Below are 27,043 nucleotides of genomic sequence, written 5' to 3' on the forward strand. Positions count from 1 at the left end.
GCTTGGAGACAGTACCCAAGCACTGAGTGCAAGCACCATGACATACAGAAATGAAAAGAAAAACAACAAAAAGAAATCAAGGGGCCAGGAGTTTGGCCAGGAGTGGTAGAGTGCTTTACCTAGCATGCCTAAAGACCCAGGTTCGATTCCTCAGTACCACATACATAGAAAAAGCCAGAAGTGGTGTTGTGGCTCAAGTGGTAGAGCTCTAGCCCTGAGAAAACCCAAGGACAGTGCCCAGGCCCTGAGCTCAAGCCCAGAACTAGCAGAGAGAGAGAGAGAGAGAGAGAGAGAGAGAGAGAGAGAGAGAGAGAGAGAGAGAGAGAGAGAGAGAGAGAGAGAGAGGGAGGGAGGGAGGGAGGGAGGGAGGGAGGGAGAGAGGGAGGGAGGGAGGGAGGGAGGGAGGGAGAGAGAGAGAGAGAGAGAGAGAGAGAGAGAGAGAGAGAGAGAGAGAGAGAGAGAGAGAGCGAGAGCGCATTAGGAAAGTCCCTTTTTGACTCTGATGAGAATGGCAATCTTTGCTGCAGAGGGTGAAGACAGGAGGCTTCAATCTCTTGCTACTACTAACAATTACTTAAATGAGGAAGCTTCCATAGAAAACTCCAGGTCCTCACCTAACATCAAGGATAGAAAGGTTAATGTATAGATTTGAGTATCTTAAATTCAGAAATTTTCAGTATGTTGAAAACTGTAGGCATCATTTAACATGCCAAAGCAAAAACTGTTGCTTTTTGCCAGGTGCCAGTGGCTCAGAATCTATAATCCTAGCTATTCAGGAAGCTGAGATCTGAGAATCAAGCCCAGTCTGGCAGACAAACTCTGATGACTCTTATTTCCAGTTAATCTGCAAGCATGGCTCAGGTGGAGAGCATCGCTGAGTGAAAAAAAACAAAAACAAAAAACTGAACAAGAACACGAAGCCCTAAGTTTAAGCCCTGGTAGGGAGAAGGGATGTATTTTCACTTAATAGTATAAAACTCTAAACATATGAATACATATAAATTGTTTTAAACTGTTATATTCCATTGTATGATTATATCATGGTTCAGATACCATTCCCTCTACTGATAGGTATTTCAAATGTTGTATTTTCATTACAATAAATATTTAAGGCATAGTCAAAAGAAATATGCACATATTCATATATCTACCTATATAAATATAGAATATATAGAGGTTGAAGCCTATCGATCTATCTCTCTCTATATATAGGTTTATAGGCTTGAATTCAGGGCCTGGGTGCTGTCCCTGAGCCCTTTTGTGCTCAAGGCTAGCACTCTACCACTTGACACAGCACTACATCCAGTTTTTGAGTAGTCAATAAGAGATATGAGTCTCACAAGGACTTTTCTATCCTGGTCAGCTTCAAACCACAATCCTCAGATCTCAGCCTCCTGAGTAGCTAGGATTATAGGTGTGAATCACTGGCATCTGGCTCAAGCAAAATATGTCATCACAATGTTACTATCTGCAATTATACAGATGAAACACAATTGAACAGAGAAGTTTTTCAACACTAAGGGGCATCTTGAAGACTTTTATAGAAGATCATACATGCTCACTGACCGATTCTCTTCTGAAACTGTGCTACCCAGGAAATGAGCAGATCTCCTCACAGATGGCACTAAATATGTAATTATTCACATGTATAGTCTTCCAGCTACAGCCAAAGACCATCAGCCTGCACTTAGGCTTATCATTTCTGTTAATATTTAGTCAGTTTGACCAATAAAACTGACTTCTTTAGATCAAAGGCTTTTCCATGGGTTTTACATGAAAGTCAAATAGCCATCTATGGAATGCTGGAGCCCCTCTTGCTCTAGTCTTATAAATTTTCTGTCTCATGCAAAATTAAAAGAATCGAGAGGAACAGAATTCTGAGGCTAATTTGCCAGAAAATATTCAAACTTGAATACTCTTCAAAGAGTGTGTGGGGGCAATTTTAATTACAGGAAGAAACCTACGGGAAGCACAATCCAGATGTTTTCCCCAAAAGTGCTTCTTTTGGCTGCTTTGATTTCTACTGGTAAGTCAAAAATACCATTTTAGAATCTTGTCTAATTTCTACAAAACGGATTTCAGGGTTAGATTAGAAAAATGGAAGCTGATATTTGTGTGTTATGACATGTGGGGTGGGAAGGATAGCTAATTGGAGGAGGGAGACCTGCCCATTTCTTCCTGAATGTTCTGGTTTCTTAACAGGAAACACAAACAGGAAGATTTCCAAAAAAGCCTTCCAAATCTTAGTCTGGAATTTAACTGGAACACAACCAGAAGATAAAAACCTTGTGCAAGAATCAGACTTAGATACAAAGGGCAGGGTGGATTAAGACAAAGGAATTCTCCTTAATGCTCATAACAGGGAAGAAAAAACTCATCTAAAAGATGCCTCTGTTCTCAGAGATAAATGCTATTGCTAGAGTGATCACTTTGTATGTTGATCAGGGTGTTGATTTGAAACCTTGCTCCAAGGTGAAAGATTTTGAAATGCACAATTTAAATCACCATAGAGTATACCTAACGACTAGACCTACAGTTTCTCTACCTAGTGTATTTATTTGTGAAGAGTAAAATGTCTTTAAATAAAATCAACCACCAAATTAACAGGCTCTTGGTTTTGCTTCTGGCTTTAGTAGTTTGAAAGCGAAAGGCTGAGTTTGCTGACTGTATCTCTATAAATGTTAACACTGAAAATTAGAAAATTTGTTTGATAATGCTTATGATACTGAAAATACAAGTAGCACTTAAAGTTTGCAGGAAGTATACGAGACAGTCTTTCTACGGTACCAGCCCGTAACTTTTCATGCAACTGTTTCTATTTCCTTTCTCCTTTCTCTTCTGACCTCACTTTAGTTTAAATTACTTCAATGTTTTAGATTACATCTAAAACAATCCATAAATAGGAAATAAAGTTAGTTCAGGTTGAATAAACTTGGCTATTGCAAAATATGCTCTGCCTTTAATTCTCGTGTTTGCTAGAATTTGATTATTAGAACCATAAAGGAGCATTTCAAAGTTCCATGAAAATTTCTGAAGTTATTTGATTGGTGCTGTTTGTTTTTGCTTAATTTCAACATAGCGGTTCCCACGTCAGCTAATAAAGACAGGAAATTTACAATGCACAATTTATACCATTTATTAGTGGACAGTCTGAAACAAGGTATAATGTTCAAGGTTAATGCTTATAAATAAGTAGGTACTTTATATGACATAGAACAGAATTGGTGAGAGGAAAAGCCAGTTTGACATGTGAATCGGGGCATAGCAATTCGGTAAAGAAGATCTTTACATAAAATTCCAGAAAGTAGAGGAAAGGAGAATGAAAGTAGACTTCTCAGGAGTTCCCAGAAACTAAGAAGGCAGATGGATGCTGGAGGTGCCACAGGCTCTCACGACTGTCCTTTTCAGCATTGGCTGGGCAATGGGCTACTATGTGTGCCGGCAAGTCCTCCAACGAGGTCCGGACATGTGACAGCCACGGCTGCGGTGCATACTCTGCTCAAAGGTATGTGGCTTCATAGCCGGGAGTTTGGCCTAGTAGTAGAATGCTTGCCTATCATGCACAAAGACTCAGGTTTGATTTCTTAGTACCACATACACAGAAAAAGCCAGAAGTGGTGCTGAGGCTCAAGTGGTGGAGCTCTAGCCTTGAGAAAGCCCAAGGACAGTGCTCAGGCCCTCAGTTCAAGCCCAGGACTGGCAAAAAAAAAAAAAAAAAAGATATGTGGCTTCACAGAAAACATCGACCCCTTTGGCTCCTCCCTTCTTGTCTAGTGTCCTAGTTCTATGTTTTCCCAAGAGCTCACATGACCTCCCCTCTGACAGTATGAAAACCCAGAGACATGCAAAACAGTACTGCCTTTTGGAGCAACTTCCAAGAATTGTACTTCAAGGATGAGTACAAAATTGGGGACTGATCATAAAAGAAGCAAAAGGGACTAAACACAGTATTTCCCCTCTCAAACACTTTTACACATTTCACTCGTCTTATCTGATTTTCCAAAGGTAAAAATCAAACACTACAACAGTCTTTTAGAAGATAAGGAGCTTGATCTAAGTGACCAAAGAATCAAGGTTTCCACCAAGCATGGCTGGAAAAGGTGAATTCAGGCTTCTGAATTCTCTCCATCCATGATGCTGTCACTGGCTCAGACTGTAAAATTTAGATGTTAGGGGCAAACAACCCTAAGCAGGCATGAAACATCTTTCTAGAAAATGAGGGCCACATTTGTGAATTTCCAGTACTATACATACCTCCTTGAGGAGGGGTGTGGTCCGATAAAAATCATATGAATGTATGTCCAGCTACATCTCTGATTTCTGTCCTAATTAGAGTGGAACTTTCCCTTATAGAGATACTACCTCAACTATCTGAAATGGGATGAAGAGATGAGGAAACATAGATGTACAGCCAGCCCCTGGACTGTCAAAATTAAGACTCTTAGTTCACACTGCAAGGTTCAGTCATTGGATTTTATGCAACAACATTTTGTTTCTTCTCTTGGCATCTGATCAGGGTTGTCTTACACACTATTCTTATAATCCCAGTAAGTAGCCAGCCGGATGGGAGAAGAGGCTGGTGGGAGAAGAAGCTGGTAGGAGCAGATGGGGGCAAGAGAATGAAAAGCCAGAGCGGAGGGATGATTTAGAGACAACCCTAAGAAACCTCACCATCTGGAATCATTTTGTATTTGGCCCATGCAGTTTAACAAACCCAAGAGGTATCCCTCACTGAATTAAAATACCAGATGCAATAAATGATGTTTTCAGGGACTTTAAAAAAAAACTGGGAGAAAAGAAAGATTAAGGCAATGTGTCTGTTTTTGGTTTGTTGGATCAGTTGTGGGGCCTAGGTGCTGTCCTTGAGCCTCTCTGTGCTAAGGCCACAGTCTCACTTCTGGTTTTTGAGTGGTCAATTGGAGATAAGAGTCTCTTGTAGGCTTTTCTGCCCAGGCTGGCTTGCAACCGCAATCCTCAGATCCCAGCCTCCTGAGTAGCTAGGATTAGTGTGAGTCACCAATCAGCATCTGTTTCTATGATAGATTCCCATTTAAAAAAAAAAAAAAAAAAGACAACTCTTCAAAATGGTCCTGATTCAGATAGCTATAAAATCTACATTTATGCTTGAAAACTATATACATGCTTTTCCTAAAAAAAAAAAAAAGCTAATACTTGTTTAAGGTTCGCCATGTAGAAGCTAGTTAAAATGCTTTAATCTTTACAATCTGCTTATTCTCATTTATGTCCTAGAAGTCAGAGGTCTCACCGCGGGGTAGATGTGCTGTGTTCTAGTGGATCAACTGTCTATGCACCATTTACTGGAATGATTATGGGCCAGGAGAAACCATATAAAAACAAAAATGTCATCAATAATGGCATTCGGCTCTTTGGAACAGGTAAGAAAAGTGATGTACTAGAGATGGCGATGATTGCTGATTTCCTATACAGACGTTCTGCACTTCTTTCAACACAATAGTATCTTGGAACAGAAAAGCTATACCAAGCAACAGTTTTCAAAGCTGTTCCAACGCTTTCCCTAAAGATGTTTACTTGTATGCACAAGGGGCCCTCCAGATTTATAGGTGATGGGTAGTGCGATTTCTCTGGGGCCCAGGTGGTTCTACTTTTTAAAATCTATAAACAAAATCACTTTAGGAAAAATTATCCATCATGGAAAGACACTTTTATTTACGAAAGTCTCACAACTTGTAAATGTTGACATTTCAGCCAGGATGGAGCATAAACTATTTCTAAAGTCCTCTTATGTTTTACATAGAGCAGGTCTTCCGGTATGCCAGGCTTGAGAGTTGTCCTGAGTTTTCATTCTATTGCGACATAACACAACCCATAAAAACATGTTCAATGCCTAACGTACTGCTCCACAAATCGTCACCAAGTGAATACAGTGTGTTACCAACATCCACATCAAGATACAGAGGGGGCCAATCTCTCCCAAACCCCCTGTGCTAGACATAGAGTTCAGGTATTTATTCCAGCACGTCCATCTCAAAAGACGATATAAACAGAATTAAACAATATGTACTCTTTGTGTTTGTGGGGTTTCTTTCATTGTTCCTTACCACCGCTCACAGTGGTCTTGTACACCTGCTCATCCTTTTGGATATAAAGTATCCCATTATATGCTTATACTTCCATCTATCAACCTACCTTGCAGTCATTTCTCTGGTTCCACAGCCAGTGCTCTCAGCAGTCGGTGGACGATGGTGAGAGGGAAAGTACTGTCGCATGTCACATGCACAATCTTCAGCTATAATTGATTCTGCCAACTTTCCAGAGCAGTTGTACTGACTTACAGGCATGCCAAGGGTGTGTGAGCATTCCATTTATTCCTCTCATGGTCCTTCGTGTTACCTTTGTGCTTCTGGATTCCGGCCACTTTGATTTATGGAGTGTCTCATTGTGGTTTTATTTTTGCATCCCCTCAGTGATTAATGAACTTGGCAATGTATTTACTGCTTTTGTGATGAGCTCGTTCAAATATCTTGCCTATTTCCTATGGAATGATCTGCCTTTTTCTTATTGAAATCAAGGAGCCCAGATATTCTAGACATGAGTTCATTCTTTTCCTACTTTGTGAGCTACCTTTTCACTTCCTTTATGACGTAGACATTCTTATTTTGTTCTTGTGCCAATCCTGGAGTTTAAACTCAGGGCCTCTGCACTTGGTAGATAGATATTGCAGTCATTCTTGAAGCCCATTTTTATTGTTTATTTTCAAGACACAGTCTTGCTTCCAGACACACATTGCGACTGTGATTTTATTCTTTAGTTTCCACCATAGCTAGAATGATAGGCACGTACCATTATGCCCACCTTCTTTGGCTGAGATGAAGTCACTGAATTTTGTACCACTGACCTAGACATAGTCCTCTTTATCTCAGATTTATCTGGGATTACAAGTGTAAGCCACTAGCACCCTGTTGGAAATTCTTAATTTTCATGTAGTCCCCTTATTGTTAACATATTTTTAACATGTTAAAACTCTTTTGCCGGCCAGGAGTTTAGCCTAGTGGTAGAGTGTTTGCCTTGTATGCACGAAGACCCGGGTTCAATTCCTCGGTACCACATACATAGAAAAAAGCCGGAAATGGTGTTGAAGCTCAAGCGGTAGAGCTCTAGCCTTGAGAAAGTCCAAGGACAGTGCTCAGGCCCTGAGCTCAAGCCCAGGACTGGCCAAAAAAAAAAACCAAAAACACAAAAAACTCTTTTGCCAATGTGAACACATAAAGGTATTTCTCGAGTATTCTACATGCCTTACTGTCTTGACTTTCATTTTGATTGGTTTATATAAGAAACATAAAGTTTTTTTTCTCATACTGATTTTGAATTAACTCAGCACCATGAACTTGATAAATTATTTTTTTTCCTCTGTTGTTCTATGTATCTTGGCCAAAGTCAGGGTGATAATAGCTGGATCTGTTTCTGTGTCTTGTCATTTATGCCAGAACTAGAGCTTGAACTCAGGGGTTCATGCTTTCACTTGGCTTTTTGGCTGGTACTCTACCCCTTGGGCCACACCTCTACCTCTGTCTTTTTCCAGGTTAAGCGGAGATAACAGTCTCATACACTTTTCTGTCCAGGCTGACTTTGAACTGTGATCTCAGCCCCCAGATCTCAGCCTCCTGATCAAAACTAGGAATATAGGTGTGAGCCACTAGCACCGAGCGCCAGTGTTTTAATCACGATAGTTTTAAAATACACTCTGATATTTGGGAGTCTAAATTTCTCAACTCTGTCCTTTCACATTATCTTGGCACAAAGCGTAAGTTTCTTAACTGTGTTCTTTCATATTGTCTGGAAACTCACATTTCCAAATGGGTAGCCTGCCAATTTCCATAAAAATCTTGCTGGGACTTTGATTGGGCTTTAGGGTATAGATAGGGTTAAAAAAAATCAGCTTTAAAATAGTGAGTGAGTCCTCCAATCAACCAACATACTACATCCTCTAATTGTTGAGGTCTTCTTTCATTGTTGTATTGGTAGCTGTACTAGTTTTCAGTGTAGAGGTCTTACATATCTATTCATAAGATCTTCCTAAAGGACTTGTTTAGGTCTCCTGTAGCAATATTGTTCAATAGAAAGGTCACACATGCCATTTATGTAATTTAACTATTTTGAGTACTTTTAGTAGAGAAGTAAGAAGAAACACATGATACTGATTTTAATATTTTATTCATCCCAGTCACTCCAAAGTATTATTTCAAATGTGTGATGCATATGAAAATTGAGATTTTGTCTGTATTTTATACTGTCTTTCAAAATGCACTGTTATTTTACTCATAAGTACATCTTAATTCAGAGACACAAGAGACTAGTGGCTACCATGTTGGATAGTATAATTCCATAGCATTCCATTTGGCTTTCTTTCTTTCTTTCTTTCTTTCTTTCTTTCTTTCTTTCTTTCTTTCTTTCTTTCATTCTTCCACTTGACCTGTTGACACAGACTTTAAGGCCTCTACCCATTTCTCCTTGTATCTTCTGTTGTCTCCACTTCATACAGATGCTTCTGTGTGAGTTAGTGCATGGACGATTCATAGCTGTTAGCATTATACACTGCTCTCCTTGTTTCAAAGCCTTTGGCCTGAATTCCATTCAGGATGGCAACCCATCCTTTCTTCTTGCTTCTATTTGCTTGGGAAATCTTTGTCCAAGTCTTTGATTTTAGTCTTTTCGATCACTGTGTTATTCTATATGGCACAGAACTGGGTTCTGCTTTTCAAACCAATTGGAAAAATTGTAAACAGAATTTCAACTCATATATATATATATATATGTATACAAACCACAAATATACCTTTATGTATATGTACCTGACTCCTACATTCAGCCCCAACAATACTCTGTTATTTTATAACTATTTCATTATACTAAGTCTCCATTTATCTACTTAGTCCTTTATAAAAGTCTTTTAATAACTAGAAAAGTTTTTTTTTTGCCGGTCCTGACACTTGAACTCAGGACCTGAGCGCTGTCTTTGGGCTTTCTCAAGGCTAGAGCTCTACCACTTGAGCCACAGCACCATTTCTGGCTTTTTTCTACTTATGTGGTACTGAGGAATCGAAACCTGGGTCTTTGTGCATGCTAGGCAAGCACGTTAACCACTAGGCCAAACTCCTGGCCTCAGGTTCTTAAAGTCTGATAATTTTATCAGACGATGTCTTGGACTTGACATTGATCTGGGCCAATATTCTACTTCCTCATGTTTTCTGCTACCATTCTTCAATACTCCTGGTAATATTTCATTTGAATCTTTTCTCCCTTTGCCATCCTATAATTTTACTCTACTTTTTTAAATATTCTGTCATTTTCTTCTGCTCCTCTCCTGAATTCATTAAACCTTATTTCTGCTTTTGCTTTCTTTTTTGGGGGGGCGGGGGGAGTCATGGGGCTTGAATTAGGTCTGGGTGCCTCCCCGAACTCTTCAGCTCAAGGCTATTACCCTATCCTTGAGCCAGGCCCCACTTCCCATTTTCTAGAGGTTAATTGGAGATAAGAGTCTCAGGTCCTTTTGTGTCTGGGCTGGCTTTGAACCTTGATCCTCAGATCTCAGCCTCCTGAGCCACGACACCCATCTGCTTTTGCTTTTATTTTCCCTTTGCTTTTCATTTTTGTGCTTGTTTTAAATTTGTGACAGAGGGCTACAGAAGCCTAGATAATAAAGAATTATATTCATTTTCTTTTAGGTTTCTGTGTCAAAATTTTCTACATTAAGCCAGTCAAGTATAAAGGTTCTATCAAGAAGGGAGAGAAACTGGGAACTGCACTGCCCGTGCAGAAAGTCTATCCTGGTATACAGCCACACATACACCTGGAAAACTGTGATCTGAGTGACCCAACTGCGCATCTGTAAGCAAAGACAAAGGCCAGATGACGGAAACACAAAGCCTGGATGCATACTCTGCTTCTTGCAACGTTTGTGTGATTTCACCTCACTGTCACTTTGATGGTTAGATTAATTTCTTAAAGCTTCTTGATCTTTCTCTGGTCCTCTAGCATCTAGGGTAGTTTTGTGATTTAGATTTCTCAGTCCTAAAGACCTAAGGTGAATAAACAAGTAAATTCAGACAGCTCCAGGCTACTTTCTTTCAGATACCTCTAAACCAGTCATTTCTCTGCCTGAATGTGAAAAAGAGTCTAAAGGTCCTTCCATGAACATGGAAGAAGAGTAGTTTACAACTGCTAGTTGCAGTATGGGCTTAATAAACACTCTTTTTAGCTAACATAGAAAGACTCAATACTGGCTAGAGGGAAAGAAATCTGCTCCCATGAAGAAGAAAGGATTTGCTGACATTCTACCACATTCTTCTAACTGTCAGTAGGTTTCCTAAGTAATGAATGATGGAACATTCTAGAAAGAATACACATTCTAGGTTTCAGTGGGATGTAATTCCAGAAACGTTAGAAAGAGAAAGAAGACTAACTTTCTTTACCTGAACTATCTCATGGAATGAGATCAGCAGGCCTCAAGTAACTATAGGCATATCGTGGCTACTTCTATATATTACTATGTATAATTACAATATAAATTATTCTTCATTTATTGATGACAGGAGGAGGAGACAGGTCATCCAAATGTTCAAAGAATCAGTGGTAGTCTAGTTCTATAGATTAAAGCCAATCAATAAGAAATCAGTAAGATGAATTAGTTATTCTGGAAACTTACATTATGAAATTTTTCTTACATTCTTTTGAAAACTCCAATAGAATGACTACATTTCTATATGTAGATATGCTACAGGAAAAGGTTAAACTTTATCAATGGAGTCATGATTCTACTGGTATACCATAGCCTATATGTAAAAAAGTTCATTAAGCCAGCACACCTGTAATTGTAGCACACATAAGAGAGAGGCAGAAAGATCAAAAAGTTTCAGGCTAGCTTGGGTGCCATATAGTGAAACTGCTTCAAACAAACAAAACCAAGAAAAGAACATTCACAATATCACCATTTGTCATAAAAAAAAAACTGGAACAAGCCCAGTATCACATCAACACTGACCTAGATTTTTAAAAATTGTGTTTGAGTAAAATAGTGTATAGCAGTTATCATAATAAATGGGCCTTAGCTGAATATTACAAAATAGATGAGCCATAATAATACATAGTAGTTTTGAAGAAATAGTCAAAAACTCAAAAAGCATGATACTCATTTAAATAAAGTTAAAAAATACCTGTGAACAAAGCCAACAAATATAGATAATAAAACTAAAATAAACAACACACATAGAGATAATAAAACTAAAAAGGAAAGCAAGAAAATAATGAATACTACCTAAAATTTGGAAAGGGGAAGACAGTTTAGAAAGATTAAATTACTATTGATACAATTTTACAGCTTTGGTGATTCTCTGGGGTTTGGGAGTTTTGTTTGTTTGTTTGTTTGTTTAGCATGAATAATGTTACGGAAGCAAAAGGCCCAGTATGTGTGTGTCCAGGAAGAAGAAAGAATAAATAGTATTCCTCAGGTGGCTGAGAATCTACGTTTTACAACTATTGCTTTCTTCTATCCAGTGAGATGCTCTTTCCCACTGGGTCAGGACACTTTGTATAAGAATAACAAGTTCAGAACTTACGATTTGGTTAAGAAAATAAATAGCTAACACTGTATATTTCGACGATCTTTCATGTTTCATCAGTACCCAATAACTTCAGGTTGCTTCTGGGAGTTATATTTGCTTTCAAAAGATAAAAGATGTGTTCCTAATAAAGCCACCAAAAAAGGGGTGGGGGGGGGAGAGCTGTAGGCTCGGAAGGCAACTTCAGAAGAGCTGTATGTTATCTGAACAATGAAATTCTGTGAATTTCATCTTCTGTGGTGATTACTTAGGAGGTGAAACATAGTTGGCTACTTTTTAAAACAAAGTTCGTTATCTGGAATAGAAATTTGCCCATCGAAGAGCAAGAATACAGTCTTCTGTCTAGCATTCACTTCTGTTCAATGGAAATGCCATAGCTGGACCAAGGACATTTCTCCTAGATCTGGAATACAGCGCCCCCTGGTGTATTTTATGAGTGGGGCCTTTTCCCTTAAGTTAACATCTACAGCTTTAATTAAAAAAACAAATATTATGATGTTCAAATTATGAGGAGTAGTTAACTTTCCTTAATTGGAATGATTATAATATATACTTCAAAAAGTGTAGCGTCAGATATTGTCAATTCTGATTTATGAATAAAAGTATTATTTTTTAAATGTCTTAAGTTAGCTGGGGTTACATAAATTTAATGGAAGAAAGCATCCGTGGTCAAATTAATAAGAGACCAGACCTAGAGAGGGAAGGAGCCTCACATCATCCAGAGGGCATTTATCACACACAGAAATACAAAAGCAATATATAAGCACTTAAAAATCCACCAACTTCTGACTCATCATCTCTCCTGCAGTACTACAGTACAAATGAGGCCAGCGAGACTCAAAAGGTAGGAAAAGAAAAGCTGCAAGAAGCCTATTTTTCAGTTTCTTTAGTATAACATACAAAAGGGCCCTTTCCTCCTTCTCTCCATTGACTCTCTACCCAGCCCTGCAAAAAAAATTACTCAAACTTCTCCAGAATCCTCTGACAAATGTAAGCCAAACAAATGAGCATGAACACGTAAGCCCAAAGGACTATGAGTGATTTGAAGGTTCAAGTCTGGAATATATTTAATAATAAACTCATTCACTTATCTAGTTAGAATTTTGTAATCTTAGAAAAATAGTACTTTTCATAAACTTTAAGGTACATGGAGATGTTTCCATTAGGTAAAGTATTAACAATACTCTTTTTATCCTTCAAAAAAACATTTTTATGGGGGGGGAGGGAAATGGGTACCAAGACATGTGAAAGGGTATCAATGTATGTGAATTAATGCACCTTCTATCTGGCAAATATCATGTAAGCCTTTTACTAATTACAATAAAAAAATTAAAAAAAACATTTTTACTCTTTCTCTTATTAATACAGTAAAAGTTAAACCAACTAGAGGAAATGGATATGAATTAATGACCTGAGTTTACTCTGGGGTTTTCTGCTCTAAGATTCGTGATAGTGCTTAGTTTTAGAGGGTCAACTACAAGGTCGGTAAAAAATTCCACTGACAGCAGTGGAGCACCCGAGGTGGCCAGGCCAGCGTGTTCCTTCTCTCTGTGCTAGCAAGGAATGAGGAATTCTCCCTCAACAGCTCTTCCCCAGTTTATCTCCTTTGCTTCCTTACCCTCTAAAGCAAATACTAGAATATTCTGTCCCCTTGCCATTTAGGTACACGCTGTGTTCTCCTTTTGTGTGTTATGTTAAAATAACACATGGTGAGATCAGAAGCTGACCCCTGAAGTATCTCCACCATTGCTCTGGCCCCCAGCTCCACCTCTGCTAAGCCGTTTCTTTTGTTTATGGTTCTGCTCTGTTATCCTAACTGGATTTCAATTCAAGGCGTAGGAAAATTCCAGCCTGGGACTGTGTAAGGACCTCAGAATCATTTGGGACATGATCAGGGACTGCAGGTATTTTCAAATGCTTCTCACCAGCTACCGAAGGCCATCTGCCTGCATGGATAATTTTACACGACTTATGAATCATGTTATAAATATCTGAATGGTCCTTGGGAAAAAAAAGGCTCCTCACTCCTGCTTTCTGTGCCTTCCTGAAATGAAATGTTTAATAACAGAAGTAACTCTTGGTTTTGCACTGGGCAACGGTGGCTCTGGCCTGTAATGTGAGCTGTTCTGGAAACTGAGATCTGAGGATCATGGCTCCAAATCAATAGGCAGAATAGTCCATAAGACTCTTATCTCCAATTAACCACCAAAAAGCCAGAAATGGAAGCTGTGGCTCAAGGAACAGAGCACTATCCTTGATCAAAAAAGCTAAGGGACAGACCCTAAGTTCATGTCCCAGGACCAGCAAACACATGCACGCATGCAAATATACACACACATACATACACACAGAATTGGTTTTTACTAGTTCCACTAGTATATACTGAGCCCTCTGAACGAGACGTAGTGTTCAAGAGGAATAAAATGTTGAGTGTGAGCTACCTGCCCTAACCAGCAGAAAGCCACTGCACAGTGACAAATGCCAGAGGTTACAAAGCAAGGAGCAAGCATGGTGGCTAAGGAGGCCGAGGAAGCAGAAGAAGTCAGGTACTCCTCAACGCTGTGATGACAGACCATCTGCCTAAAGACAGTGGGCCAGGGAAGAGCTTTAACTGTACTGCTAATTAAGTGATTAAGTCACTTATGCAGAGGATCTGGTATCATTCCAGATCCACAGCAGTGGGCAAATAAATGCTGATTCCCAGACACATTGGGAGAACTTACTTCTGTATCTACACAGTATTATTTAATCAGTTAATCTTTATAAAGTGAACTAGTATTATTTAATTTTAATCCAATGCTAGTTATCTTCTAAGTTTATATAAAGGAGAATGTCAACAATAAAAATTGGGAGTTAACTGAACCACAGGATGATCTTGTGATTTGAAGAGTGCTAGAAGTTTTGTAAGTATGGTAAAGGAAACCTCTGTATCTGTACCTTGATTTTACCCTTAATTTTCCATACAACATGCCAAGATGAACCAGATACAACTGAAACAGTATGGAGTTATAAAGGCATAATTTAAAGGGATCCAAGTTTCATACTGTAAATTTACTTAGAAACTAAAAATATGTCTCCAAGAAAGGCTGAACTATCTGTACTTTGTATCTTATCAACCACCTAATCCATATAGTTGTCAGTGCCAAATATTGCCAGGGACCTCTGGCTATTTGGATTTCTTGTATATTTTTTTCAAATGATTTTGCAGTCCATGAAAACAGTCCATTAAAAACAGTTTGATAACACGAAAATATTTCACCTAAAAGACTTCTGCAACACATCCTAACATTTATACTTGTATAGACAGAAAGCGAATGATCTTACTGATGAAAGAAAGTTTGGAAGCTTTTAGCAGCCGATTACCAGACAGGCATCATGTCAGGGGACCATACTCTTCCCAGGCATTTAGAGACTTCAATGTGAACCTCGTCTGGGTTATATTTGCCATCTGGGACCAAAACTTCCTCCATGACAGACAGCTGGGTCAGCCTTCTCCCACAGAGTCTTACAAATTCAAGGAATGCACTGCAGCTAACTTCACATTCGCTGAGACCCAAGGCTGATAAATGTTTACAGTGCTCAGCAATGCAAATAAGCTCCTTATCGAGTGGTTGAAGACCATTGGCACACACCACTAACTCAATCAGTCGTGGACAGTTAAGACCTATGCGGCCCAGAATCGCTTTGCTTACTGAGCGACCAAAATAAAGGTGAGTCACCGGGGTTTCTTCTTTGAAGAAGGTGTCAAATTCTTCTTCGTATAAAAAGAAGTACATGACAATGTTAACTCCGGGGGAATGTTTAATAAGAGCATCCCAACTATGTTTTTTAATAGAATGAAATTCAATATGTCCAGGATTTTCACTTACAATGTCAATTCGAAGATGCTCAAGGTTAACGTGGGTCTCACTGGAAAGCGCAAGGAGCAGCTCGTCACTGAGAATGTAGTAATTCAATGCCAGTTCTCTAAGACCTTGACAATGGTCAGCGACACACAGGATACCTGGGAGAAGTTGGGGGTAAAGAACGAAGGATCATACTGCTGCTGCTATAATGTGTTATGAATTTGAATTGGATCTTGATTCCTATCTGCTAATAAATAGCTAATGATTTCCCCTTCTTTGTTTCTAAAGCAATGCTGAGGCTTAAACTCAGAGCCTTTAGCGCTTTGATCCTCCTATCCAGGATTCCCATATAGCTGGAATTAGAGGTATGTACACCACGTCCAGCTATCTATTGAAATGAGGTCTTTTTATCCATTAGTCTTTGAATCATGATCTTCCCGATCCCTGCCTCCCAAAGAGGTGAGACTGCAGATTACACTGTGCCCGACCATATTTAAACTTTCTAAGCAGATAGTTGCCAAGATATATAAGTGTGCATGCGAGTGTGTGTGTGTGTGTGTGTGTGTGTGTGTGTGTGTGTGTGATGAGGATATTCTTACTGGGTGCTGGTGTTCTACACTTGTAACCCTAGCTACAAAAGAGGCTGAGCTCTGAGGATCATAGTTCAAAGCTACCCAAGGTGGGAAAGCCTGTATGAGACTCTTATCTCCAATAAAATACCAAAAAGCCTAAATGAAGCTGTAGCTCAAGAGTAGCGCAGTAGTCTTGAGCAGAAAAATTCAATAACAGCGTCCAGGCCCTTAGTTCAAGCCCCAGGATCAGCACAGAAGGAAAGAAGGAAGGAAGGGAGAGAGGGAGGGAGGGAAGCAGAAAGGGAGGGAGGACGGGTGGACAGGCAGGGAGGGAGTGTGGGAGGGAGGGAAGAAGAGAGAAAGAGAAAAGAAAGAAAGAAATTCTCAGGAGAAGCAATTTAAGCTATATCAAGATTGCAGTTTAAGACTCCTTTTAAATAAAATTACTTCAAGGAATTGTTTCATATGCATGCAGTTTTCGGCAAGTACTTCTCTAGTTGCTATTATTATAATTAAAAAAAAATCACTAACTCCTCAGAGCTGTCACCTACCATCAGATGACACATGAGGACAGCTGCTCATTTCCAGGAGCTTTAGAGTATCACTGTTATTGGCCACAAGGATTTTCAGGGAAGGGTCATCCACTGGTGTGTCTTCAATTTCAATTGATGACAATGATTTTGAGTTGACAAACACAACGGTGAGTGCTGACACAAAATAAGTCTGGCATGGCAATAAGAAAAAAATATGAAAAGGTTATTTTAAAATTCCAGTTACAATTCATTGAAATGACTTATGTCAACAGATGTGAGGGAAAAACAATGAAAACCATCAAAATGTTACTCTTTCCATAGTATCATGAACCAGGAGACACTTATCCTTTTATGATAAATGGAATGAGGAGAAAGGAAGATGTTCCAAAACCTTCACAAAATAAGACTTCTAGTTTTTTCCACCTTAATGGATTTGATTTTTAGTATTAACAGGGAAAACAGGGCCAGGAGTTTGGCCTGGTGGTAGAGTGCTTGCCTAGCATACACGAAGACCAGGGTTCAATTCCTTGGTACCACATACACAGAAAAAAGCTGGAAGTGGTGCTGTGGCTCAAGTGGTAGAGCTCTAGACTTGTGAAAGCCCAAGGACAGTGCTCAGGCCCTGAGTTCAAGGCCCAGGACTGGCAAAAAAAAGGGGCAAACAGTAAAGCTCACTTTATTTGTAATTTATTACACATAATATTGACCACATACAGATAAAAATGTGTATTTATAAAAAAAATCAAACAAAAAAATTTTAATTCCCACTTTCTTAATTCAGAGCTCAAATGACCAGGGGACTCTCAAGCCAGTGTTACCACTGGTTGTAGTTAAATCATTGTATGATCAGCAGTTTCCCTGCCTTTAATTTTGTGAAAACATGCCTCCTCAGAAAAGCAAATGGTGCCACAAAGCAAGACAAATTGAGTGTACCTAATTTAAGTAATGAAGTGAAAACCTGAAGTTTGTTGAAGGTAATTTGTCTTTAGTAAAAAGTTGGGTTGTCTGGTGAATATAACTGTAACCCCACGATTAATTACAATAAAACATATATGAAAGGAAAAAATGAAAAAAAAAAGTGGGGTCGTGGAAAGAGAGCAAGAACCAAGTATTGGATACTTCTGCATCCTAAGCATGTGTGATTTTTTTCCTCGGTGGCCTTCTTCTTGAAACCAGAACCCTGAAGATACCAAGGGTCTGTATACTCTTATTTCCTAGAGTGGGGAGTGGCAAACAATGGACCACCAGTCAAATCCAGTCCACAGTCTGTATTTTTTATGAGCTAACAGTTTTCACATTCACTTCTTTCAAGGGCTGAAAATATACTGTGTGCCATAACAATATTGTATGTCGTGACAACTACACAGAGTGGATCTCGGTATCTACTACCACAGTGTGTCTGGCAGGCAGCCATGTGTCTTCATCTCTGTAGTCTATATTGGCTGTCAACTGCAGCACTGGCACTGAGCATGACGCAGGGCGGGTGGGACCTCAAAGCCCACAACGCTTGCTTGCTCGCAGCCTGCAACTCCTCCCCTAGAATAAATGCCATTCTTATGCATTTTATTTTTTTTCCCCTATTTCCAGACCTAAAACAGTATCTGGCACTTAGTAGATGGTATTTCTTGAGAATGAGTAAGGAGTACACATATGAATGAATGAATGGATATCACATCTTCAGTGACATGCTTTTCCTAGCAAGTTATCTAAGCAACACAAATCCAAATCTTTCTGTGCACTGAAGATTTACAAATTAAAACTTACAGTTTCACTCCAAAACTGATAGAAGCCTAAAGGCTTTCATAGTTACTATTTTTAAGACAAGATACAAAAGGTCTGGAAACGAAATCTAGGCATAAATCCCTTTTTCTTTTTCAAAAGAAGTCTGAATTCTACTAACTATATCTGACCCCCGTTAGAATTTATAACTATAATGCCATAAATGCTATGTGATTGTTTAGAAAAAAAGACACCAATCTACAATAATGGTGACCGAAATACATCATTTTTCTTTACGAAATGGAACCCTTTAATCAGTTCTCGATTGGATATTAATCTTTAATGGAATTTAAGCATCGGAATCCATGTTTTATCATAGGAATATCATTGGTAAGCACTTTTTAAGCTTACTAAAGTGCTAAATAATTTTATCCTATTTTCTTGTAGATTCCACGTGCGATGTGGGGAGGTCCCAGATTGATCCTCAAGCCTTCCAGGGCCATAGAGCAGGGTCACAGCAGCCACACCACTCGCACAGAATAGAAGGAAGCTAAGAAGCCGGCCCTAGACTCTGGCCCTGCAGGCTGGAGTGCAACAGCAGACATAGGTGCTAGAATCTACAAAGCATTTCAGGCTACTCTTACTCTGTAGTTGATACCCAAGAGAGTAACCACCAGTGTAAGTTTTCATCTGATGACTTGTTTCACTAATCCCCGGATGACCCATTTTCCTTCCACATATCATACTCGCTAGGGTAACAGGCTAGCAGAAGGCTTGCTGAAGAGAACACAACTCGGTGAGAATGAAGAGGCTGTTGTCCCTCTATCCTCTATGAGAGGGGCTTCCATTGGCCAGGTTACCAACAACCATGGCTCAGAACTCATTACAGATCAGCCATTGTTTTCATTATAGATTTCCAGTGGTAAACAGGATAGACAGAACTTCTTTCTTTGGTGAGTCTCTTTGGGTGTGAAGAGAAGACAAGGATCATGTCAAATAAGGATGAGACTTCAAGTACTGACAGTTGATAGAGTGACTATAAAACACTGTAACACAATAGAAGGCAAGGTACTGTTGTACCAGATATGACTTGAGAGGTCTCTAAGAAGATGGCACTCAGATGAAGACTGAGGAAAGGGAAGACGGCAGTTTCTGTGGCTGAGCCTGCTGAGTATTTCCTAACAACCAACATCCCTTCTTTGGAAATCCAGTACCAGTTTTTAGCTGGGCACAATGCCACCAAGTTAAAAGATTCCCTGGTCTCCCTACAACCTCAGGCCCCAAACTGAGCTGTAAGTGGGTATGTTGCAGGTATTTCTGGGAAATTTCCATGAGGAGGAGTTGGTCCCTTCTTCCCCATTTCTTCAGCCAGCTGTCCAGGACAAGTATGGATTGTGGAGGATGCCCTTGGGAAGCCAGCTGGACCCTGAAAATGATGAAAGCATCTCCAAGGAGAGGAGAGACGCTAGAAGGAGCCTCAATCCATAACAACCCCGTACCAGCTACAGAACACCTCAGCTGTGGATCTATCTCTTTAATGTAAAAGAAACAAGCTTCAGTCATAATGTTCAAGGCTTTACTATATGAAACCAAACATGGTTCTAGCTAGCATAATTTATTTGGTTAAATATTGTATTCTTCTACCTCCAAAGGACAGGCCTTAGCATTATAGAAAAGCATCCACAGTGATCATTATGGCTTCTATAGTCAAAGCAACTACATACACCGGCTCTGGGCACAGCATCTATGTGCTCTGTAAGTGACAGCTACTGTGGAAAACTTATTAACATGACAAGATGGCTGAAAAGAAATCAGCCAGCCACAAGTACTAGCCAAGAGAAAGCTGCAAGTCATCCTCTCACTATTCATGGGATATAGGCTGTCTTTACCAAAAGAATCCTTTGTGTCTGGTTTGGCAGTTTTTGAGAAATTTAGTATATTGGACAAGAAAGCACAGTATCCCTACCTTTGACACATTCATGAAGCTGGGCTTGGCTGTGGAGATGAGCCCCAAGGTCTGGATGGAACAGTTTACCAGCTGAGAAAGGATGTCACAGGCTGCTTCTGCTGACTCAATGCTACTATCCACCTAGAAAGACAGATGCCTGCTGAATTTCCTGCAGGTGACTTAGTGACTTAAAAGAGGTACTGCAAATAGAGTTACTTAATCAAATTGTGAAATTCTACTCACCCCTGCCACCAATATAAATGAGCAGATTTCTTTACACAAAATGTCTTGAGATTATAATAGAAGACAGAATCATTTTCAAATCTTTTACAGTAAACAATCCAGATGAAGAAAGCCAAACATTTTTTTTCTTTTTGGCCAGTCCTGAGGCTTAAACTCAGGGCCTAGTCACTGTCTTCTGAGCTTTTTTTGCTCAAGGCTAGCACACTACCACTTGAGCCACAGCATCACTTCTGGCTTTATCTGTGTGTGTGGTAATGAGGAAATGAACCCAGTACTTCATACATGCTAAGCAAGTAAGGTACCACTAAGACACATTCCCAGACCAGAAAGCTGAATTTTTTTACAGTGGTTCAGTGACAGTTTAGAGTTTTCGCTTCCTTCCATACACCAACTAGAGAAACACAGAAAAGAGTTTGAGATAAAGGTGCCTCAGATTCATCGAGTGCAAGATAGGGATCCAGATCTATACCAGACCTGTTAGCAAACTGCCAGCCATATTTCTACTGAGTGTTCTTTTCCTCACCTTAAAGCTGACATATTGCAGATGTGCTGCATGCCTCTTAATGATCTGCTGGATGAGATCGGGGTGCGTGGACTGAAAATACGACGTTGCTGACTGGTTCAGTTCAAACTCAAACTTTCTCCAAAGGTCAGGAATATGAAAGACCTCGTTCCATTGCCTACACACTGAAGAGGCTCGGGCTCGGTCTATTAAAGACAGATACTGAAAAACCTGCAGCATCACATGGTGAGGCAGACCCCCCCAGTCTGCAGCTGGAGCTGCCACTGAGCATGTGGGAGTCTGACGGAGAGAAGAAGAGCACCCCAGTTTGGGCTGCTTGAGCACTGGGGAAGGCTGGACGATTTTATTCACCACTGCGAGGTTATTCCTCTTCATCCTGCAAACATTGGAAAGTGTGATGGGTATGACCTTTCCCACCTCCCCCCCACACACTCCCATAAAATATTTGTACTCTTAACTGTAAAGAATAACATCGGAAACTAGAAAATAGTTTAATTAAGACAATTTTATCTTCCTTCGCTTTGGTGCCCAGATGGGAGCTGCTCTGTGCTAGAGACACAGAGATAAACAAGTGTCTATCTATTCTCAAAGTTATGATCAATGTTGAGTAGAATTGGTGACATGACAACAGCTGGAACACCCTACAGTGAAAGAAAGAGATGTCAGGTGACTGAGTGGGTGTAGGGGGGGAGAAGAGGGTTGGGGAGGCCTCCAGGAGGAAATGTCTCAGGTTTGTCTGTTTTCCTGGACAATAATTGTATCTCCTACCAAGGAGGAAGCATGGGACTGGCATTCTGCTGAGAACGCCGGGGAGCTCTGGGTGGGATACAGTGCAACCAAAGGAATAAGTCTAGTATGCCTCAGTGGAACCACTTATTGGCCTGTGATCTGATGGCAGCAAGGCCATCATGGAGCAGGGCAATAGCAGTGCATATAGGTGAACTGAAGTATTGATTGTGTCAGTTCACAGCACATGCTCGGTTTGTACTGCCATATAGGAAATCGTTCCATGCCTCTTTCTGAACTATTTTCACTGCTTCATTCAAAGCACAATTCTAACAAAAAGTCAAATGATCTGCTATCACTTTCAGGTGACAGGTGAGCCATGGTGGGGAGGGCCCTAGAGAAGGGGGATTCAACAGGAACAGTTCCTTTCCAGGCAATGCCAAACAGTTTGGTAACAGGCATTCTTCCCCTTTCCCTTTCCCGCAAAGAAATGATGAAATCTTCAGGTATTAGCCAGCTATGGATACCACTAAGCTCCAACTAATTAGAAGGCTAGACATATCCAAATATATATGGTTATGTTCTTCAGTATACAATTGTTTAAATGGCAAACTAATGACAAGTGAGGTTCTAAACTTTAGGAAAACGAGTTCCATTTCCCCCTGCAATGTTAAGAGCACATATGGAAGCTGACACGTCATAAGTGAAACGTACCTTCAAATCTAATGGCGTGCTTGTTGAATACAAAAATATATCTGCCTTGTGATTCACTCTGTCGAATGGGAAGCATTTCTTAACCACAACACAGAGTTGAATCCCAGGAGCAGGAACTGACCTATAAAATTACTGAACAAAAGGAAAAGTCATCGTAAGGCCTTTGAAAACTGAAATGGAAAACAAAAGCCACTGTAAAGTTGTATCTCCAGAGAAAGTGCTGCTATATCCACTCTAGTGTTTACACAAACCAGTTACCTACACAACTATCTATTGGGTTGTCTAGCCACACAAAGTCGGTACAAAGTAGAAATATATAAACGTTTAATACTAGGTCCTAAATAAACCATTCAGGAGTGGAGGCTGGATTTAGAACTCAGAGACTGAACACAGTCATTAATATTTTCCTGTAATTGTTCCACTTAGTAATCTACAAAATGGAGAAAATTGCACTCGATTTAATTTCCAAAAAATGTTACTCCTGAAATAATCCTTTAGTAGAAAAATAGTGAAGCCAAACATAAAACAAAGGCTTCACCCAAATGCCACCTTAGAAAATTGCCTTACAAATTCTCTTAAACATTATGCTACATATTAAATCTCATTGCTTATGTCATGTAGATTACTAAAATTGAGTAAAATCATTTTGGCAGTTGACTAATAATAGACTTAGCATAAATAATTGCATGGAATTATATTAATATCAACGATTCACTTTTTTGGTGTCTATTAATTTTTAGAACATAAGCACCCCTACAAATTACAAACCTCACAGAAAGCAAGTTTATGGCTATGTATACCACTAAAATATGTTTTAGAACATAAGTCAAATTGATTTTTTTTTTTTGCAGTCCCCGGCTTGAGCTCAGTGGCTGAGCACTGTCCTTGGGTTTTCTCAAGGCTAGAGCTCTACCACTTGAGCCTCAGCACCACTTCTGGCTTTTTGAACCCAGGGTTTCATGCATGTTAGACAAGTACTCTACCACTAGGCTAAACTCCTGGCCTCAAATTGATCTTTTATCGTTGAAAACTTAGATATAAAAATTCTAGCCAAAATACGTGATCATTTACAAAACTGTTCATTTTTTCAAGTTAAAGAAATTGGGATTTTTTTTGTTATTGTGCTTTGTTATTGTTGTTTTGTTTATTTTTCCCCAAGTATTCTTACCTTAAAGAAGTCTCTGATGCCCAAAGTCATTCTGAGCCAAGGAGATAAAGCAAGTTCAGCCTAGAGGAATTCACCTCCTGTCTCAACAAAATGCCACAGAACACATTCATCAGGGTATAAAAGTACATATCCAGTCAGCTTATTTATATAGCATTGTATATACCTGAAAGGATTGTGCCAGGGAATTATTAATTTCAAAACTACTTTTATCCATGTAAGAACACTAGCCTAGAAATATTATAATAGTTGAGGTACTACTATGGATGGAACAAAGCTTGAGAATTCACATTTGAATGAACACTTATGGAGAGATTTTACCCAAAATTTAAGATAGTTCATGCGTATATTTAGTTTGATTTTGTTGGTTGGTTAGGGTGTTTTTTTGTGATATTAGAATTTGAACATGCTTGTTAGACTGGTGATCTACCACTTGAACCATGCTCTAAGCCCTTTTTTTGTTTTGGTTTTTAGAAAGCCTTGCCTGTTTTTTGTTGTTTTGTTTTGTTTTGTTGGTTGTGAGGCTTGAACTCTGGGCCTAGAAGCTGTCCTTGAGTTCTCCAGCCTTACCCCTTGAACCACAGCACCACTTCTACTTCCCTGTTTTGTTTTTTTAATCTGGCCTCCTATACCTACAAAGTAGCTGGGGTTACAGGTGTGTACCTGTTCTACCTCTACATGTACTATTTACAGGTTGTATAAATCTTTCAGATCCAGGTTTTTTTTTTTTGCCAGTCCTGGGTTTGAACTCAGGGCCTGAGCACTGTCCTTGGACTTTCTCAAGGCTAGAGCTCTACCACTTGAGCCTCAGCACCACTTCTGGATTTTTTTCTATATATGTGGTACCAAGGAATTGAACCCAGGTCTTCGTGCATGCTAGGCAAGCACACTACCACTAGGCCAAACTCCCGGCTCTCAGATCCAGTTTTTGCAGCACAAAAAATTACAGTTATAATGACCAATTTTATTGTCTTATCATTTCCATATGGATATATACTAGTCTGCTATTAATGAAACATCCACCAAGAATTTCCAACTTTTCATTTATATGATAGGTCTGTCATAGATTCATTCATAGTTTCTCTGAGGTTTGACCAATTCAGGTAAATGATTTGTCAGTTAGGAGGGGGACAAAAGAAAAAAGGAAAGGCCTGGGAGTTTGGCCTAGTGGTAGAGTGCACAAAGACCCAGGTTCCATTCCTTGGTACCACATACTTAGAAAAAGCCGGAAGTGGTGCTGAGGCTCAAGTGGTAGAGCTCTAGCCTTGAGAAAAATCCAAGGACAGTGCTCAGGCCCTGAGCTTAAGCCCAGGACTGGAGAAAAAAAAAAAGAAAAAAAGAAGGAAGAAAATAATAGCAAGTCTAACCAGGATTACATCACTGCCTTGGCATCATGGGTAAATGTAAAGTAAAATAAGTAAGTGATACTTCTACTTTCATAAGCTACACAGAAGTAGTAGATGAAACAACCAATTAATCTACCAACAATGTTTCTTAAATCTAGCTGCCTGCCAGCAGCTTATGCCTATACTCCTAGCTTCATGGAAGCCTGGTGCTGGATCACAGTTCCAGGCGAGCTCAGGCAGAAAAGATCATGAGATCCCCTCATTAATCTGTAACTGGATGCTGCGGAGTGCACCTGTTATCCTAGGCCACACGGGAGTCCGAGATCAGGTGGATCACAGTTCCAGGTCAGCCTGGGTTTGAAAAATGTGCAAAAGCCTCCATCTCTATGGAGGGAAGCTAGACATGGTGGTGAGGGATTATCACCTCAGCCTGACATATATATACTGTAACACAGGTACATGCCCCAGTGGAAAACAAGATCCTATCCTAAAAAGGGCATGACTCAGAATTATAGGTTCACTGAGTTTAAAACCTCAGTACTGCAACTCAATTATTTGTGTACCCAATGCTATGGACATGGTACTGGAAATATAAACACAACTACATAGACATAAAAATGTATGACTCTAGAGACATCGTGTTTTATTACATTGATTAATATGTATTTATGACATACAAACCCTCAGCCTAATTTTAATTATGTTCTAAAATCCAAATGCCAGTGATTATAGAGATTCCCTTCTTGAATACTTGGTAAATATGTCATTTGAGATATGATGTAAAAATCAATGTTAATAAATTCTTTAAAAAACAAAAACAAAAACAAAAGTGTCTAATTCTCCTTCTAACACGTGCTATTTCTCAGTATCTCTGTGAATTCCACTCACCAAGCTGACCTTTGAAGGCAAATGAGGGAACACATTTGAGCTTAGTACAATCCGAATTCTGATGCCATCTGTCGCTCTACTTTGCCCCAGATCACTGTTTCCAGAAAATGGCAAAGGTAGCTCTCCCTTCCGTATCTATCCAGAAGAGCAGGAGGAGCTATTGAACATCTTCTCTGGAAAACACCAGAAACAAGAGCAAGACAAGTTCAGTGACTTGGTCACTTCTCAGACATACAAGACAGGAACTGGTCAAATTGGGTGATTGGCAAATTCCACTTCCTTTACCTCTAGTGTTTGGAGCCTTCAGGCTCCTCTCTTCTAGTTCCCACTTTTGTGAACTATCGCCCCTCTGTGCTGTGGAGCTCTCAATCTTATTCCTACTGTGTTGCTAATCCTTATCCTGCCCTCCCCTCCAGCCTCTAGCTACCACACACAAGAGAACAAGAAGAACATTCAATGCCTCCCCCTTAGTGTCTGGCTATGTGGGCCAGTATTGAGAGAATTCTGGGAAGGGTATTCAGATGGAAAACTGCTTCCTACTAGGACACAATGACCAAGATCAGATCCATTCTCAGAGGCCTTCAGGAACAGATGACTTTCTTCCCTAGCAGTGGAAGAAACATGACTGCTGTCTCAATCGTTATCTGGAATTATGAGGGGTGATAACAAAACTAGAGTACCATACTCTACCAAATAAGTCATACTTCCCCAAACAGAAAACAAGTTGAGCTGTAGATGGGAAGCACAATGCCAGACTTTGAAACAAGTGCATGGAAATATTATTTAGGAAACAATGTGATGAGAACTCAAAGTCCATTTAGTGGTTACTTTACCCAAATCCCTGTTAGGTATACTGACTAATTTGATAAATAAAGATTAGGTGGGCATATAAATCTCAGGTCCTCTTAAAGCACCTAAGAAATCTCCCACAAAGAGGAGGGAGACTGTTCAAGAAAGATTGTCAGAATGATCAGAAATCCCAAAGTCAAAGCAAAGGCAGCAAAGGAAGACATTATCTCCACAACCGTCACTAAGTTCTTCCCTAGGGGCTAAATGCATACACAACTTCAAATTTTTTTCTTCTGGGTGTGACTGTGTACCCATGTAATCCCAGCACTTAGAAGGTAGAGGCAAAGAAAATCACAAACTCGGAGCCAGCCTGGATGACGAAGTGAAGCCACATCATACCATGTGTGGAAAAAAAAAAAAATGCAAGAGCTGGAA

General features: G+C 39.7%; 2 protein-coding genes across 3 annotated transcripts in view; one reads left to right on the top strand and one right to left on the bottom strand.

Annotated features, from left to right (window-relative positions):
• The window catches only part of LOC150041835 (F-box/LRR-repeat protein 21), a 47,414-nt gene extending 21,435 nt beyond the window's left edge, over positions 1-25,979 (bottom strand). Inside the window, exons 1-7 of one of the 2 annotated variants that reach the window (XM_090325378.1) lie at positions 25,820-25,979; positions 23,589-23,665; positions 22,421-22,552; positions 20,981-21,356; positions 20,233-20,355; positions 16,566-16,737; positions 15,467-15,600 (exon numbers count right to left, since the gene is read on the bottom strand). In XM_090325378.1, coding sequence (XP_090181504.1) covers positions 15,467-15,600; positions 16,566-16,737; positions 20,233-20,355; positions 20,981-21,355 — 804 coding nt within the window. In that variant the 5' untranslated portion in view covers position 21,356; positions 22,421-22,552; positions 23,589-23,665; positions 25,820-25,979. Of the gene's footprint in view, positions 1-14,956; positions 15,601-16,565; positions 16,738-20,232; positions 20,356-20,980; positions 21,357-22,420; positions 22,553-23,588; positions 23,666-25,819 lie in introns of those variants that run through there. The other variant, XM_090325377.1, reaches the window with a different exon arrangement.
• Positions 1,773-10,078, top strand: Lect2 (leukocyte cell derived chemotaxin 2). The gene is made up of 4 exons (XM_090325420.1): positions 1,773-2,026; positions 3,409-3,505; positions 5,251-5,396; positions 9,705-10,078. The coding sequence occupies exons 1-4, from the start codon at positions 1,981-1,983 to the stop codon at positions 9,869-9,871; spliced, it is 456 nt and encodes a 151-aa protein (XP_090181546.1). The 5' UTR covers positions 1,773-1,980; the 3' UTR covers positions 9,872-10,078.
• Positions 25,980-27,043: the final 1,064 nt, after the last annotated feature.

This window comes from Megascapheus bottae, chromosome 38 (assembly GCF_031878675.1).
Source record: "Megascapheus bottae isolate mThoBot1 chromosome 38, mThoBot2.hap1, whole genome shotgun sequence".
In the NCBI taxonomy this organism is placed as follows: Eukaryota; Metazoa; Chordata; class Mammalia; order Rodentia; family Geomyidae; genus Megascapheus; species Megascapheus bottae.

Excerpts from the sequence above, each read along its gene's own strand:
- Lect2 (XM_090325420.1), top strand. The coding sequence starts at position 1,981 with ATGTTTTCCCCAAAAGTGCTTCTTTTGGCTGCTTTGATTTCTACTG. Across the intron at positions 2,027-3,408 it reads GGCTGCTTTGATTTCTACTG|CATTGGCTGGGCAATGGGCT; the intron begins GTAAGTCAAAAA and ends TGTCCTTTTCAG. Across the intron at positions 5,397-9,704 it reads CATTCGGCTCTTTGGAACAG|GTTTCTGTGTCAAAATTTTC; the intron begins GTAAGAAAAGTG and ends ATTTTCTTTTAG.